The sequence below is a fragment of the Coenobita brevimanus genome, chromosome 101 (assembly GCF_032717465.1).
Source record: "Coenobita brevimanus isolate Jiangsu-jjx chromosome 101, ASM3271746v2, whole genome shotgun sequence".
Lineage (NCBI taxonomy): Eukaryota > Metazoa > Arthropoda > Malacostraca > Decapoda > Coenobitidae > Coenobita > Coenobita brevimanus.
In genome coordinates, this window is record NC_137054.1 from 53076776 (window position 1) to 53094028 (window position 17253).

At 49.9% G+C, this 17253-nt stretch overlaps 2 protein-coding genes across 2 annotated transcripts in view; both read right to left on the reverse strand.

Moving 5' to 3' along the window:
- The window catches only part of LOC145415036 (1-acyl-sn-glycerol-3-phosphate acyltransferase alpha-like), a 207605-nt gene extending 203959 nt beyond the window's left edge, over window positions 1–3646 (reverse strand). Inside the window, exon 1 of the mRNA XM_080284454.1 lies at window positions 3418–3646. Coding sequence (XP_080140580.1) covers window positions 3418–3602 — 185 coding nt within the window. The 5' untranslated portion in view covers window positions 3603–3646. The remainder of the gene's footprint in view (window positions 1–3417) is intronic.
- A 4341-nt stretch (window positions 3647–7987) lies between these two features.
- Window positions 7988–11793, reverse strand: LOC145415037 (uncharacterized). The gene is made up of 2 exons (XM_080284455.1): window positions 11329–11793; window positions 7988–8113 (listed from the first exon to the last, which is right to left on the reverse strand). Exons 1-2 carry the CDS (start codon window positions 11791–11793, stop codon window positions 7988–7990), a joined length of 591 nt encoding a protein of 196 aa, XP_080140581.1.
- Window positions 11794–17253: the final 5460 nt, after the last annotated feature.

Genomic DNA, 17253 nt, shown 5'->3' on the forward strand with positions numbered 1-17253 from the left:
CTTTTCACAAGTCAGCCATCTAACCCCCCATCCGGAAGACCAACGTATCATCAGATGTAAGAGACAGTTCCCCACAGACCCAGACTACGCACCTTTCACTTACAACCAGACGAAGCACATCATTAATAACCTCAAGCACTCATCTGCCTGTGGACCAGACAACATAAGCAACATTCACCTTAAACACCTAGGACCACAAGGCATACAAGCACTCACCAACATATCAAACTACAGCCGGTACTCAACATAATACCCAACATCTGGAAGCATGGCAATATCATCACTATCCCTAAACCCAACAAAGACCCCACGTTACCCTCCTCACATCGCCCCATCACACTCCTCTGCACCCCCTCTAAAGTCACTGAACGACTGATACTACAACTAGTCACACCTCACATTCCCCTAGCCCAGTCACAACATGGCTTTAGGCCACTACACTCCACAAACACCCTTCTTACAGACCTTACACAGAGAGTTTTCGATGGCATGAATTCAGCTAGGCCACCACAAAGAACACTCCTAGTCACACTAGACATTAGCAAAGCTTTTGATGCCATCCCCCGCCACAACCTCACAAACAAAATACTCAACACAAACATGCACAATAACACAAAAAGATGGCTGGCAAACTACTTAGCAGGCAGATGTGCACACGTAACATTTGCCGGTCAGTCTTCTAACATCAGAAACTTCACAAACGGTGTCCCCCAAGGATCTGTTTTGTCCCCTACACTCTTTAATCTATACATGCACGAAGTACCCACACACCACAGATACGCATAGCTTCCTATGCAGATGATACAACACTTACACGTACACACCAAAACGCAAACACAGCTGCACACATCACTCAACTTACCTCAACACACTACACGAATGGTTCACCACAAACAGGCTCAAAATAGCCCCAGCCAAATCTACAGTGACTCTTCTCACAAACTGGACAGCAGAACACAGTCACATCCCACACCTCTCCATAAACAACACTCCCCTACCACACACACACACACTCAAAATCCTTGGTGCAACATACAATACATCAATGTCATTTAAACAACACATCACAAACATTAAAAATAAAATAACACCAAGACTCAATGCTTTGAGGTCACTTGCCCATACAACATTCAGACACAACAAAGAAACCACCACCACAGTATACAAACAATACATACGTTCAGTGATGAATTATGCAAGCCCTGCCTGGGCTTCTAACCTGACCAAAACACACTACAACACTCTACAGACCATACAGAACAAGGCCCTAAAAATAATCATAGGCTGCACAGCTACTACACCCACAGACCACCTACATCAAGAAACCAAAATCCTCAAAGTCAAGGATCACCTAGACATGAGAGGCACCCAGTTTCCTGCTGCAGCCTCCACAAACCCACAACATCCACTACAGCACATGGCAGCACATCCACCCACACCAAGGAACACCAAAACAACACAGCACACGATATCATACACAAATACTGTCATCTCTCCCCCCTCAGACCAGCTTCCAGAAGCATATCCATGCTCAGATCACTCGCCGCTCCATTCAGTCACTTAAAAACAACACACAGCTGCATGCAAGGCCTCCTGTTTTCCACCCTTCTGAATCCTATCTTCCTCGTGAGGACAGGGTCCACCTGGCCAGGCTGAGATGTGGGCACCATCCAGCCCTCTTAAGCTATCAGAAAAGGCTGGATGACTCCATCGCTGATGCCTGTCCAGGATGCAACACAGCACCCCATACTATTAAGCACATTATGGAAGACTGCATTGCACACAATCACCTACGTCAACAACACAACATACACTCTTTGAGAGCTCTGTGGGAAAGCCTGGTCTCGGCCAAGGCCGTCCTAAGGGACTCGGGGCTGTTCGGCCAGACTGCCTAGGGAACAACTACAGTACTACTACTACTACTAGTTTTCTTTATTTAGTTTCTAAATATGTCTCAAAGATTCCTTGTCATCTATTACTATACTGCTAAGTTTCAGGGATGCACCAGGCTCTGAATCTGTTATCTCCTTTGCCCATAGAACCGCAGTGATGATGTGGAACTACAAAATCCTGAGTAGCAGGAGTACACCTGTTTTACCTGCTAAGTTTATATTACATATAAGTTTATGTTACCATATATATTATGTTTACCTGCCCAAGCTTATGTTATTTAGTAAGAGTCAACAGTAATAAGCACCATCATACAGTAATAAAAAGGTCTGGGTGCCCAGTTGCCCCATCCCATGGGGTAAACGGGCACCCACCTTGTTTTATTTCTAAGCAAGTTGTTTTTGTATGCTTAAGTAGGTGTCTGGTTCCAAAAGGTAGCCCTAAATGAGTTATTTAAAAAAAAATTCCACTTTTTACAAATTCGTGCAAACTCTATAATACTGACCAAAGAGGGGTAAAAATGGTGCCCAGTTACCTCATCTTACAGTAATTTCTTGAAAAACCATATCTTGAATTTTCACTCGGCCAGTCCGTGTAAAAAATGCGTGCATTCGTATATGTGTTTCTCTTTCTGTCGACTGTATATGCGTCTGCTAGGTCTGTTTCAGCCACTCATAGGCATATTTTAGGTCACATGATGGTATTGTACCAATCAATCTGAAGCGCGATCTATGATTCCATCTGGGTGGAAATTCAAATTCTTCTTACTGTGGCTTCCAAAGAAGGACGTGATCTGTGCCTCGGGTGTAATATTGATTACAGTATTTATGCGTCAATAAGCATTTCCACTCAGTGGCTTTTTATGCGATTTGAGTGATTTTTGCCTTCATTATCTGTTGAAAGTGCATCACTTCAGCTCCTCATCCAGTCAAAGTTCATGACTGGAAAGCAGGTAAAATGAAGCATTTGTGACAAAAATGAAGGTCCTCAAATCTTGTCAAAAAATACAAGAAAAATATACTGCACAACCTGGACCACTGTATCGCTGAGGTAAGCATTCCACTGCAGCAGGTTAGGTTTGGTTAGATAGGCTGCTTAGGTTTGGTTAGGTTAGGTGAGATTAGGTCTGTTTGGTTAGGTTATCTGGGTTGTGCAGTACAGTTTTCTGGTGGTTTTTGATCCAATCTGAGTGATTTTTGCTTTCATTTTCTGTAGGCTAGGTAAGGTTAGGTTTGTTTTGTTTGGTTAACTGGTTGTGCATTATATTTTTCTGTTGGTTTTTGATGCGATCTGAGTGATTTTTGCCTTCGTTTTCTGTCAAAAATGCTTATTTCACCTCATCCAGTCAAAGTTCATGATTGGAATAGGCAAAATGAAGCATTTCCGACAAAAATGGGGGTCAAAATCGCTCAAATCTGATCAAAAACTACCAGAAAAATATACTGAACAACCTGGATGTATTGGCAACTAGTAAAAATTTACCAAAAATACTCTATTAACATGACAGAATACGTTAAATAAACTTACAGTGTATTCCTTACATCGCCTGGTCTCCAAATGATGAAAGGGATGCTAAGTACTGAACACAACATGACCATGGAATAGTACAGGAAAAACTTGAGATACAGGCGAAAACGATGACTGAACTCATAGACAAAGGGTACAATCATCACAATGGCGATCAGAAGGTTAGTATAGTCACACGCTAACATCTTGTGCGGCGTAGTCTCTGAATTAGACTAAACTTCAAGGAAATTTGTGCGTACACTAGACTTCTGTCAATGCAGAGTATAGATGGTGAAGAGAAACATTCCAATCAACAGCTGGACTGTTTAGTAGCATCAAGTAGTGTGACCGTAAGTGTTTTGATTCTATTTGTCCGCGGTAACACTCCTTACATAACCTTCCAACCCTTTAAAACCCTTACCGTAATGTTGCCGGTTTATCAATTCATTTGATCGTTCAAAGCGATGACGCATAGATCGTTCGATGTCTTGAAACATTTTTGACGGCAAATCCATTGACTGACTGAAATATTTATTAATTGATATACTCTAAATACAAGCTTTGACAGGCTCATCTGATGATGTCTTCAGGTGAAGTAACTATCAGAATGTGGTTTAAAAAAGTAAGGGTAACTGTTTGCTGCCTTTATCTTATCTTGTGCCTTCGCTTGTTGCATGACAGTAGCCGGTTAAGCTGCCTTTCCTACCACGGATGCTCGTTCTGTGTTGTGGGGTCAGATGATTGAACCAAGTCTAGGTGTGGGATATTCATTGGGAGTTATGAGTGTCCCACAGACTCTCTGGTTGTCTTCTCGGCAAGGATATAGAATGGAGGGATTAGTCGTGTAGGATCTGTATCTAAGAATGTTTATTTCTTTGTTGACTTATTTAGTCAACTACTCCCACAGGTTGTGATATAGTCATTAGGTTTCTGTCAACCATTCGATGTTGAAAGCACAACTCACAAAATCTACTTCACGTGGATCCCTTCCCGTCTTGGGATAGCCTACCCTTCAGTGAAGAGTGACGGTTTAGCTCATAAAGCTCTATTTTCGGATTCTCCTGTTATTAATGCTGAATGTAGCTATACTTCTGTCAGAAGTACGATCAACTCTCTTGTTGTCGTCTAGCTTTATGCTAAATGACAGTATTAGCTCTGTGAATGTGCCTCCGAATACCGCCTATGGGGCTTTGGCCAAATAGGTGGACTTTTGAATATTATGAGCGTATTCTGCGTCCAACTTCTTGGGTTTAGATACGGTGCGGGCCTTGGGTTCTGTAATGCTAGGTGAAAAAGGCCTGTGTTATGCTGAGTGTTTTTAGGCCGACTCCTCGTACTAAAAACACTAGCTACTGAGCGGGGTCCTCTTTCCGGACCGGAAGTAATGCACTAACAAAGGAACAGGACATAAAAACTAGGCAGTCCACCTTTAACACATCTATTACATTAATTCTAACACCTTGACAATATTACATAGAATGATATTATGGGCAGAGGATACAGATATACAAAGTTACGTTAGTACAACGCGGGATGTTCACACACACTATAATTATACTTTACAATAGGTTAAGAGTCCATAAGTGAATGAGACTAACTTGCATTAAAGTCCAAAAGGTCTTAGTGTACTGGGGCAATCAAGATGTCTGGGCTTGATGAGCCGGGGAGGGATTATTACTATAAAAGAACAAGGGGAGCAGATCACTATAATTCACTGTTTGGGCTCGGCGCGGCACTCTCGCCCGCGCGTACACTGACAAGGGGGGGGGGGACTCCTCTAGACTGGACTTGGGAATAGCACTACATAGTTGTACGAGCCCAGAACTTATAGTCTTTTCCAAGGGAAGGTATTTGCGGACACTTTTGGTGTAATTCCACTGGTTCACTTTGTCACTGGATCACTATCTCTGTCTCACTATAGGAAAGGAAAAGTCACTATTCTTGCCCGAGTTTCTGGGGCGATATCACTCTGTCACTATAAGGTGTAGGTCCTCACTCTGGTCACGGTGCAGGGAGACCCTCTTGCCTGGGGTCTCGACCTGTTGTAGGCCCTCCTCTGGTCACGGTGCAGGGAGACCCTCTTGCCTGGGGTCTCGACCTGTTGTAGGCCCTCCTCTGGTCACGGTGAAGGGAGGCCTGTCTATGTTGGCCCTAGGGACTGGGGCCAAACAGGTGTAGCAGACGGGCCTGACGTCGTAGGGTCTGCGGCAGGGGGAGGTCGACGTCGACGGGCTGCTGGGCTCGCCTGGGGGTCCGAGGGCTGCGGAGGTCTGCTGGGGGACGCGCCGTCAGGTGTGGGCTGCGGCCTCATCTCCTGCTGGTACCTGGGGAAGACAAGAATTTCCCGGGGGTGGGAGGTATGGCCCGACTGGGACCGGGCCTCTGTTCGGGTGACACTTTCGGGGCAACTCTCCCGGGTGGTGTCCAGCTACTCCTGCAGGAGTTAGCTGACTTTAGAGGACACACTGAGGCCGTGGTCTCTCTTGCACTTATGGAGGGTAGCACAGAGGCGACTCTCTCTCTTGTCTTCACAACTGCCGTGGCACCAGGTTGATCGGTCCTGGGACCCACTTGTGGCTTTGTGTGAGGGTCTCTTACCCTTGGTGTGGCTAGGGGTGTGAGCCCCATATAGTCCACTATTGGGCCTCCTGCCCTGTTTGTTATAGAGGGCTCTTCTCCCTCGTCAAAGGACCTCCTGTCCTGGTTGTGGCAGAGGGTATTACGCCCTCGTGGCTCACGGTGGCAGAGGATACAAGCCCCTCGTGGCTCACCAGGGTTGTTGCAGCAGAGGATGGTACTTCCCCGTGGCTCGCGGTGGCAGTAGGTGTAAACACCCCGTGGCTCACCTAGGGACCTCTTGTCCTGTTGGGGTGAAGCTGTGGTCGTCACCACAAAACTACTAGGGACTGATATTGTATCAGTCCCACCCCACTGCTGTCGATGGTCAACCCGCCGTGTAAGTTGTTGCGGATCTAGGCTCACCTGGCGTTGGGGCAGTTGTGGGAAGAAGGGGCACAGGTCAGTGGTGGTTGGATGACCCTCTTGTCCTGGGTCATTAACCTGTCCGTTATCTCCTCCTCGGGTGGTGGGGTGGTGGTGGCCCGGTGGTGGTGTGGGGGGTGGCGGGGCGGAAGGTCCGGCCACGGGCATTTTAGCCTGACTCCTCGGTCCTAATGCACCTAACGTGTAGCGGGGTCCTCTTTAGAGACCAGAGCTTAGTGCAATGAAAGAGAGGCAGGACACAAAACCTTCAGGCAATAACCTTTACGCGTATATTACCACAGTCAGACACAGGACAAAAGCAGCAGATATTACAACACAATATATGACACAGAAATAAAACCTTAACTAGGATATTAGTATCTCGCAGGATACCGGCTTAACTAATACTGACGCCAATACAGTAATTCTAGTGCACAGGTGTACACGGAACACGGGCGCGCGTGGAAGCGCGGGGAGACTCAATGGGGAGGGGGAGGGGAAGGACTCGTGACCGGTCAGAATAGAGTTATAGTAATATTGGGAGAGGGTAAATATTATTAATTCAAACTCAGTATCATCTGATAGCAAAGGGGTTTTGACATTTGATTCTATCTCTTGTTTACGTTACGGTAGCTGCAGGGAGGAGATTCTTTAGGAAGCGAGGGAGTGGAGGGACACTGGGTATTCACTGTGTTTATGGTAATACAAACGGGAGGATATTATTCACACTTTCTCTATTATTTTCTGGTAACAAAGGACATGGGTATGTTTTCACTAGAGAGGATTCCGCGGGGGAAGAGTCTTACTGGTTTTCTACAAGGGCGTCACTTGTGAGTCGGATTCCTCAGAACTTACTCGCTGTACTCGTTCTTACTCATCCACCCGTGATTTCACTCGCCCCGATATTTGACATTCATTAAGTCACTGTACCACTGTAACCTGTTTCTAGGGCAACGTCACTTAACATAAGTCGATTCACTAGTTCTGGGGCAACACCACACTTAACATAATTTACTCATGTAGTGGGGGCGGCGGGGAGACACGCCGGCGACTATTCTGCCGGACTAGGGGCACCGCCAGGGGAGGGCGTGCCGAGAGGGCACGGGACGGCTCGCAGGGGCGTCCTCTCGCGTCCAGGGCTGCAGTTGGCACAGGAGCCCGCAGTCTCCGGGCTAGGTTCAGGGGTGTGGCCCTCAGGACTGGGGCCGAACAGGTCCAGGAATCTCTGGCTCAGGTTTCGACCGGAGGTGGAGGTCTTACGCCGCCTCTTGGGCGTGGAGAGGTCTCTCCCGGGTGTCCTGGGGAGGACCTGGAGTGACTGAGGACTGCGGTCCCCAGAGTCGAGGGTCGCCGTCAGGGAGGGACTGCAGCACTGACCTGAACTAGGGTCCGTCAGGTGGGTCTTCTCCAGGGCCAGGCGTAGAGACCGGAGGCCAGGGGAAGCCGTTAGGCCTCGCGGGGTCTCTCTGGTGCTGGGGATCAGGGCGCCTGCCTCACGCAGGGGCGATGACACTGACAGTACCTACTTGTGGCCGTGGGGCCCAGCAATTGGCCGTGGCTGCCCAGGGGCGCAACTATAGGGCGCCAAGGCCTGGCAATTGGCCGTGGCCTAAGTGGGGGAGTCAGCACGTCTCTGGTCACCTCCTGAGCGGCAGTAGGCCGTCTTCTTCTGTGGGTGGGGGGAGCGGCAGTAGACCATCTCAGGGTCAGTGCCTTCGGAGCGGTAATTGGCCGTCTGGCGAAGGTGGGAGCGGCAGTAGGCCGTCTCCTTCTGCGGGAGGGGAGAGCGGCAGTAGGCTGTCTCAAAGGCAGCGCCTTCAGAGCGGCAGTAGACCGTCTCCTTCGGCAGGAGGGAGGAGCGGCAATAGACCGTCTCAGGGGCAGCACCTTCAGAGTGGCAGTAGGCCGTCTCCTTTGGCAGGAGGGAGGAGCGGCAATAGGCCGTCTCAGGGGCAGCACCTTCAGAGCAGCATGAGGCCATCTCCTTCGGCAGGAGGGAGGAGTGGCAATCGGCTGTCTCAGGGGCAGCACCTTCAGAGCGGCAGTAAGCCGTCTCCTTCGGCAGGAGGGAGGAGCGGCAGTAGGCCATCTCGGGGGCAGCACCTTCAGAGTAGCAGTAGGCTGTCTCCTTCGGCAGGAGGGAGGAGCGGCAGTACGTCATCTCCTTGGGCAGAAGAGAAGAGCGGCAGTAGGCCGTCTCAAGAGAAACACCTTCAGTGCGACGCTTGGCCGACTGACGAAGGCGGGAGCGGCAGTAGGCCGTCTCCAGAGGGGCTCTGTCGGGAACTGAGATATCAGCTCCACCCCGGGCTGGTCCGGCAATCCCACCCCCCGAAGGTAGTGTCCTCCTCCTGCTGGGGTGGCGGTGCGACAGTTGGGTGTTATAAGGGCACACGGCCCGGGCTGCCTTATGCCTTTGTTGCATGGCATCCCCTAGTGTGGTTGCGGCTACTCCGTGGGGTCCAGGTGGGGGTTTTTGATTTACAAATTTTATTGTGTAAGGTTTACATAATAAAAATTACACAAATGGCGCACCCCCTAGTAACACATACGTCGGGTGGATTGCCTTGATGGGTTGAACCATTGTAATAAACATATAAATAGATTAATAATCACAGATATAAAGTTACACGAATATAGTATGATTATATACACATTGTTTCTTAACAAGAAACAGGCAGTGGTAAATTTCCTATTATAAGATTGTGGAGATTGTGGTATGGTCACAGTGTAATGAGAGAGAGAGAGAGAGAGAGAGAGAGAGAGAGAGAGAGAGAGAGGATTATAACATATAGGTGAGAAGCAAGGGAGGGAAAGGAGGAGGAGGTAGGTCAGCAATTATAGAGGACTTTAGTCTGAGAACCGTCAGTAATTATAAGATTTAGAGGAGAGGTAAATTGGCAGACACAGATGGGAGAGAGAGAGAGAGAGAGAGAGAGAGAGAGAGAGAGAGAGAGAGAATTATAACATATAGGTGAGAAGCAAGGGAGGGAAAGGAGGAGGAGTAGGTCAGCAGTTATAGAGGACTTTAGTCTGAGAACTGTCAGTAATTATAAGATTTAGAGGAGAGGTAAATTGGCAAACACAGGTGGAGAGAGAGAGAGAGAGAGAGAGAGCGTGGTTGCATACTGTTGTTGAAAAAGAATGATAGCATTAGACATTAAGTTACAAGAATATAGTATGACGACATGACGTTACCTAAATAAATATTGAGTGATACTGTTACAAAACTGTCGTGCGGTTACATTGTTACAATTGGTAGTACATCATAATATGGTACTAAATACTGTATAGTATCTAAATATGCAGACTTGATGCAATATACTTAGTGATAAGTACATGGAGAGAAGAAAAGGTTACAGCAGTAGAGGTTGGTACGAACTTCAGTGAGATACCCATTAGGGAGAGGGAGGAGAGGAAGGTCAGTAATAATGGGATTTAGGAGGAGATTATTGGCAAACAAAGGTGTGGAGAGAGAGAGAGAGAGAGAGAGAGAGAGAGAGAGAGAGAGAGAGCATTAGAAGCGGCTGTGTGGGGATATAACAGATAGGTGAGAAGCAGGGGAGGGGAAGGAGGAGGAGGTAGGTCAGTAATTACAGAGGATATTAGTTTGAGAACTGTCAGTAATTATAAGATTTAAACGAGAGGTAAGTTGGCAAACACAGGTGTGGAGAGAGAGAGAGAGAGAGAGTCGAGACTGGAGGGAGAGCTGGGGGAGTGGGTAACAAGGCAAGGTAAAGGATTATTAGTGGGAGAGGGGGGGTGCATTCCCTGCGGAATGGGAGAATGCGGGTTGGGGGGGGTCTGCCTGGGGGTAGTGTACTGGAGAGGATGGGCTGAGCTCCCAGGGGAAGAGAGGGTGGAGGAAGAGAGTGATTGAGCAGGGCAAGAGTACATGTACCTTCACACATACATATATCCCTATATACATACATATAGATATACATAAAAACATGTACCTTCACACTTACATATATCCCTATATACATACATATAGATATACATAAAAACATGTACCTTCACACATACATATATCCCTATATACATACATATAGATATACATAAAAACATGTACCTTCACACATACATATATCCCTATATACATACATATACATAAAATATGAGATATGCATACACAACAAAAACATATACCGTATAAACATATACCCACGTACAGACATGTCATAAATACACATACATATACACATATATACATACATATACACACACATATACACACATATATACATACATATACACACACATATACATATACATACATATACGCACATACACACATACATACATGCACATATACGCACACATGCATATATATACACATATACATACATATACACACACACACACATATATACACATATACTCATACATACACATACCCATACTGCATCCACCCATATACACACACATACATATATACATATATGCACATACATATACAGACATACCTATATACAAGGACGTATAGAGGTGATGTGGGATTAAAATATATGAATTGTGTTACACTGCACAAGCGAAACCTGGAAATTCATTGATCACCTTTTTAAGGATAGAGGGCTGTAAGAAGTGTACCAATAGATCATCTCTACTATTTGAGGAACATAATTCTCTGTATGGTTTAACATATGGACACTCAGCAATGTAGTGCTCTAAGTTGTGCTTTGCGGTCTCTCCACATACTCTGCAGTTTCTAATCACATTGTTATCTGACTGTATTATTTCCCAGAGATATCTATATTGTAGTCTAATTCTACTGTAGGTTGTTTGCTGCCTTCTGGTAGTAAGTTTTACACTGACATAGTCAGGTGCCATGTACTTTGAAACTGATATATAATTTCTGAATGTTACGTGTGTGTCTTTTATCTTTTCTAGGTGTTGGCTGTACTGTTGTATAACTCTAGAACCTATTTTAGCTTGGATTCCACTCACAGGTAGGGCGAATTTATAGTCCACACTATCTTTCAATGCCCCTTCTCTCGCTAGAGCGTCTGCGCGTTCATTTCCTATGATACCACAATGAGAAGGTGCCCATATGAAGTCCACTGATTTACCATTTCTCTGTATCTTATATACCAGTGCACGTATTCTGTCAGCCAGAAGTTGGTACTCAGGTGATCTTGACTGCAGAGCCTGTAAAGCGCCGAGGCTGTCAGACACTATAATAGCATCTTCATCTTTTCTTCTTGCCGTTGCTAAGGCACAAGTTATTGCGAGCATCTCACATTGGGTGACTGAGCTCCCGTCACTGAGACGCATCGATATTGCACCACCCTCTTCCTTCTGCTCTCCATACCACGCAACCCCGGAGCCCGCTCGTCCATCTTCCAAGAGGGACCCGTCGGTGTAGTAGATCGTGGAATCCCCTGGGAGACCACTGTGGGGGTGTCGGTGCATTTCCGGGGGCACTATGCTGTTCCTCTCACCTCGTTTTCGGGGGCACTATTTTGTATGCCACGCATTTCACCACTCTCCCCTTGGAAAAAGTCACGTCCCCGTGGCTGGAGGTGGTACACGTGAGTGTCGTGGGTGGCGTACACAGGCTGCAGATGCTGCAGTAGGGCCTGCCAAGCTGTGGTATAGGAGTTTTTTTCCTGCTCTGCGTCGCAGGTGAGGATGAGCATGGAGGCGGTGAGGGTGGAGCGGAGGAGGGTAAGCAGGTGGTGTGGTCCTCAGAGCCAATGATTCTTGCCGATGGTAGGCGCCCATATGGCTCGTATCACCTTCATCCTGGTCAGTGTTGTTGTTGGTGTAGTAGGGAGCTGTATGCTGGACACCGAGGGTCGGGGCCGGGTTTTGTGCTGTGGTAAGGCGGCGTCGAGTCTCTGAGGAGTGTAGGTGGAGGGGATTTGGCCTTGATGTATCAAGATAGTGTGAAGTTGTGGGGAGGCGGGAGGTGTAGGGGTATGGGTGTATCGGGCGGGTGGGCGTGAGAGTCAGCCGGAGCGGATGGTGGTGGTTCTAAGGGTGGGGGTGGGTGGGGAAGTGGGCATGCAGGGTTGGTTAGGACGGGCTGCTGCACGTGTTGGGGGCGGGGTGGGGGTGAGGCCATCGAGGTGGGCATATGCAAGGGTGGTGGGGAGAGGGCAGTGGTAGTGGGTTGTGTTGAGGGGGTGGTGGCGTGGGCGGGACACGTGGGATTGGGTGGAGAGGGTGGGGCAGCGGAGGGAAGGGATGAGGGTGAGTGAGGGGAGGTTGGTGTGGCGGGTGAGATGTCAGGTGAGGTGCGGGGGGTGGTGGCGGCGGGAGAGATTGAGGTGGTAGGGGGGGTGGAGGGGGAGGGTGAGGAGGAAATGTAGCACTCATATGTGGATGTGAAAGGTGGTGCGGGAGCAGGGGGAGGTTGGGGGTGTGGGGTCGGGGTGGCAGAGGTGGGTGTGCGGACAGGACGCACGTGGCGGTTTCGGAGGGTGCACGGGGTGCCGTGGTAATCTACGACAACCTGGTAAGGGTTGGGGACATGGGTGATTGTGTGGGGCTCCATGAAGCGGAGGGCGAGTTTGTGGTGGGTGGGAAGTTGGGCGATGATGACAGTGTCGCCCGGGCTGAAGGGGTTGGAGGCGGTGTCGGGGCCGAGGTCTAGAGTTTCTTGTAAGTGGTGCAGTCGGCCCTTCAGAAGGTGCAACGGGTCTGTAGTGAGAGCGGAGGCAGGTGGTTGCAGGAGTTTGCGCAGTGGTAGCAGGAGAGGGGAATTCGCCAAATATTCACTCATGGGGGGAAACCCCATCCTCCCGGGGACAGGAATTCATCCCCACTGAATGATTTTCACATGGGCCGGCCAGTCATTGTCTTTCATAGCCTCAATGCGTGTGCGTAGTTGGTTCATAAGAGTACGATGACTACGTTCACACACTGCATTCCCCTGTGGCCAATAACGAGAGGAGTGGGAGATTTTATATCCAAAGATTTTAGCGAGTTCCTCCCAGATTTTTCTGGAGAATTCTGGGGCATTGTCAGAATGAATGGCTACATCTATCACCAGGAGTTGCCAGGGTTTATGGGCGGTGATGTGGCCCAAGGGTCTGGTGGTCCGGGTGACATCCTTTCCCAGCGCACAGGCGCGGCAAGTTTGAATGATTTCTTTGGCGAGAGTGGAGGGGTTTGACGCCCAGTAAGTGTCGTTAAACACTTGTACTAGTTTCTTGGTACCCAGATGGATGCCGTTATGGGCATGGAGGTGGCACAGGGCATCACGTGCTGCATCATGGGTCAGAAGGATATGCCCAGACAGGGTTAGAAGATGGTTGCCCTGTCGGCATAGTTTGGTGAACAGGTGGACGAGAAACCAGGGGGGCCGTTCCTTGCAGTGCCATAGGTGTAGGAGGTCCGGATCTGACTGTACCGCGTGAATGGGGAGGCAGGAGAGGGCATCTACGTTGGTGTGTAGCTTCTCAGGCCTGTAGGAAATTTCATACTGAAATTTCTCCAGGGTTTCGCGCCACGTGACGAGTTGGGCATTATGTGAGTCAGACTGGTGTAACCACTGGAGGGACTGATGGTCAGTGATGATCGTGACCTGGGTCCTGGAAAGGTAAGCCCGAAAGTGTTGGAGGGCCCAAATTATGCCGAGGCATTCTCGCTTGGTTGCGGCATAATTCTTCTTGACTGGATTCAGGGTGCGGCTTGCACATGCAATGATGTGCTCTCGGCCGGTTTGTACCTGGGCAAGCACGGTGCCTATTGCGGTGAGAGAAACATCAGTGTAGAAGCGAAAAGGGAGGGCATAATCGGGAAAGGCCATGACGGGAGCAGAGACCAGTTTGTCTTTCAGCTGTTGGAAAGCATCTTGCCTTTCTTTAGTTCAGATGAACTGTTCCCCCTTCCTGGTCAGATCGTGAAGAGGCTTTGCAATTTGCGCGAACCACTTCACGAAATGACGATAGTAGGACGTGAGTCCTAGGAAGGCGCGGACGCCATGGACGTCCTGCGGTGGCGGTATGTCCGCTATGGCACAGAGCTTGTCGGGGTCCGGGGAGATTCCTGCCTGGGAGATAACATGTCCTAGGAATGAGACAGTCCTGGCAGCCAGGACACACTTAGAGGGGTGAAGTTTGAGGCCTGCCTGGCGGATCCTAGTAAAGACCCGGCAGAGGCGCTGCAAATGGTCGGCCCAGGTCTGGCCAAAACGATGACGTCGTCCAAATAGGCCAGACATATCTCCCAAGTGAGGCCGCTCAGGACAGATTCCATCAGCTGGGAGAAGGTGGCAGGGGCATTGCAGAGGCCAAATGGCAGGACATTGAATTCGAAATGTCGGCCATTGCTCATGGAAAAGGCAGTTTTGCCTTGGTGTTCTGGGTGTACAGGGACTTGCCAGTACCCAGACTGGAGGTCGAGGGTGGAGAACCACGATGCCCCATAAAAGGAATCTAGGGAATCGTCGATTCGTGGGAGGGGAGCGGCATCTTTGATGGTAACATCATTCAGGCTGCGGTAATCAATGCAAAATCGCATCGTGCCATCCTTCTTCTTTACTAGAACGACGGGGGAGGACCAAGGGCTGGTGGAGGGGGAAATGACGCCGGCCTCGATCATTTCACGTACTTGGCGGTCCTCTTCCTCCCTTTGTCAGGGGTTCTTGCATCAGGAAGGTTGTCAATTTGGTGGGCCTGTCATATGGATTTTATGAGACAGGTATGTGGTATGCCCTATATCTGCTGGTCCTGTCGCAAACAGGTCCTGGAAATCCAGGAGGAGGCGACGTAAGATGTCTGACTGCTGGGCGGAGAGATGGTCGGGAATAGGGGGTAGGGGGGCGGGGAAGTGAGAGGAGGATGGGGCACAGGGCTCGGCTTCCTCCATCTCTTTGATAACGAGCCCTTTGGGGAGGGTAAGGGGGGAAGGAGCAAGGTTGGCTATACGGACGGCGGTGTGGTGTATAGGGAGAAAAGTGGGAGATAAAAGGCAGGCGGAAAGGGCTCCTGATGGGAGGAGGGGGGAGAACAGAACAGAGGGACCGGAGGGCTGGTTAAGGGGCACCCAAGTCTCATGGTGAGAGGGAATGGTAACAGCGGCGGAGACGGTAGCGGGGAAGGATGGAGCAGGGGCAGCGGGGGGAAGCACTGGGAGAGGAGGAGAGGGGGGCGGAGGGAGGGAAGGAGGAGGGGAGCATGGGAGGGGGGGAGGGGACAAATCTTCCGGCCGGGGCCGGGGCGTGCAAGTGCAAACGGCCTGGGTGGGGTGGGGTGGGGGACGGAACTGGAGCTGTCGGTGGCGGCAGTCAATGGTAGCTCCGAGTTTTTGAAGCAAGTCCAGTCCTAAATACCCGTCGTAACTCCAGCAGGAGGAGTCCAAAATAATGAATTGATGCTGGGTGGACACCGGCTGGTGGGTGTCGACCCGTAGGGCCCGAGTCTCCCCATGGATCGGCAGGGGGCCATCCCCCGCGTCCACAAGGTGAGTGGCGGTAGGGCGGAGTGGGCCAAAAATCGATCTGTGGCGGGAGAAATAGTGGCTGTATAGGCAGGACCTGGCTGCTCCCATATCGACTAGCAGTCTGGCCTTCACGCCGTTTAATTTCATCTTGTGGTACACTTGGGGGCGATACTCAGGGGTAATGGCCCCCGCCACCGTGGGTTGGTGCGGGGGCGGGCCTAAAAATCCAGCTGTCTGGGGCTTTCATTCTCCTGTTATTGCTCCTGTTCTCCCGCATGGGGCTTGTCCATGGGTGCCAGCTCATCTTCTGGGGCCTCACCTTCCAAAAAGGACACCTTACGTGAACCCGGGGCTGTAGTTCTGCGGCGAGCAGCTTTGAGCTGATCCCGTATGTCATGTAGGGGGCAGCGGGAGCTGCAGGCTGTGAATTCCCACGGATTCACCAAAATCAGATTCGGATTTTCCCGCAGGGCGGGGCACCGGCGGGAGGGGTGTACCCTAGGCGGACTGGGTGCTGGGGTAGGGCTGGTGTGAGGCATGGGCAAGCGTGGCATGGTTGAAGGAGCCGGGGGTTGAGTGGGAAATTTCTTCATCACATTAATTTGCTGGGGAGTAGGGCAGGCGGTCAGGAGGCGCCGTATGAGCTGGATATCCCTATCCATGTCTCCAGTTGGGTCGTGGATAGTAAAGTGTTGTCTAACGACACTCGGTAGCACTCTGAGTAGAGTGTTAAAAATGTGCTGATCCCGGGTTTCTTCATCTGCCTCAGGGTAGGCAGCAGTAACTAGGCGTCTTGCCTGTATCAGGGTATTGTCTAAATCCCCGTCAAATGAACAACTATCCAGTTGGGATAGAGCCACCACTCTCCCTAATGATGGGGTGATGGCTTGAACAGCGAACTTTGTAAAGTTCTGCCAGGTGAGCTCCGGGACGATTTTCGGTGCTATGTTCGCCGCCGCTTTGCCCAATAGTGGGAGTGTGACTGCAATTTTCTGCTGGTCATTTTCAAAGCCAATATCCAGTAAGGGTTTAATTATTGTCAGATACGTGTGTATATCGTACTGGTCTAAGATAATATACGTGTAGGTCTGGTTAGCCTGTGTTGGAGCCCTATCCCTTGCCCGTATACTCTAGCTCGGTCCAGAATAAAGAACCTGAAATGCGTGGCATACAAAATAGTGTCCCCGAAAACAAGGTGAGAGAGGAACAACATAGTGCCCCTGGAAACACACCGACACCCCCACCCGGACCCCACGGAGTAGCCGCAACCACACTAGGGGATGCCATGCGACAACGGCATAAGGCAGCCTGGGCCGTGCGCCCTTATAACACCCAAACGTCACACCGCCATCCTAGCAGGAGGAGGACACTACCTTCGGGGAGTGGGATTGCCAGACCAGCCTGGGGTGGAGCTGATATCTGTTCCCAACAGCGCCCCTCTGGAGACGGCCTACTGCCGCTCCTGCCTTCGTCAGTCAGCCA

What these genes read in the sequence shown, in the direction of transcription:
- LOC145415037 (XM_080284455.1), bottom strand. Translation starts at nt 11,793, where the DNA reads ATGCACCGACACCCCCACAGTGGTCTCCCAGGGGATTCCACGATCTAC. An exon ending in ACTATAAATTCGCCCTACCT is followed by an intron (nt 8,114 to 11,328) that starts GTGAGTGGAATC and finishes CACCTTCGCCAG; the next exon opens with ACGGCCAATTACCGCTCCGA.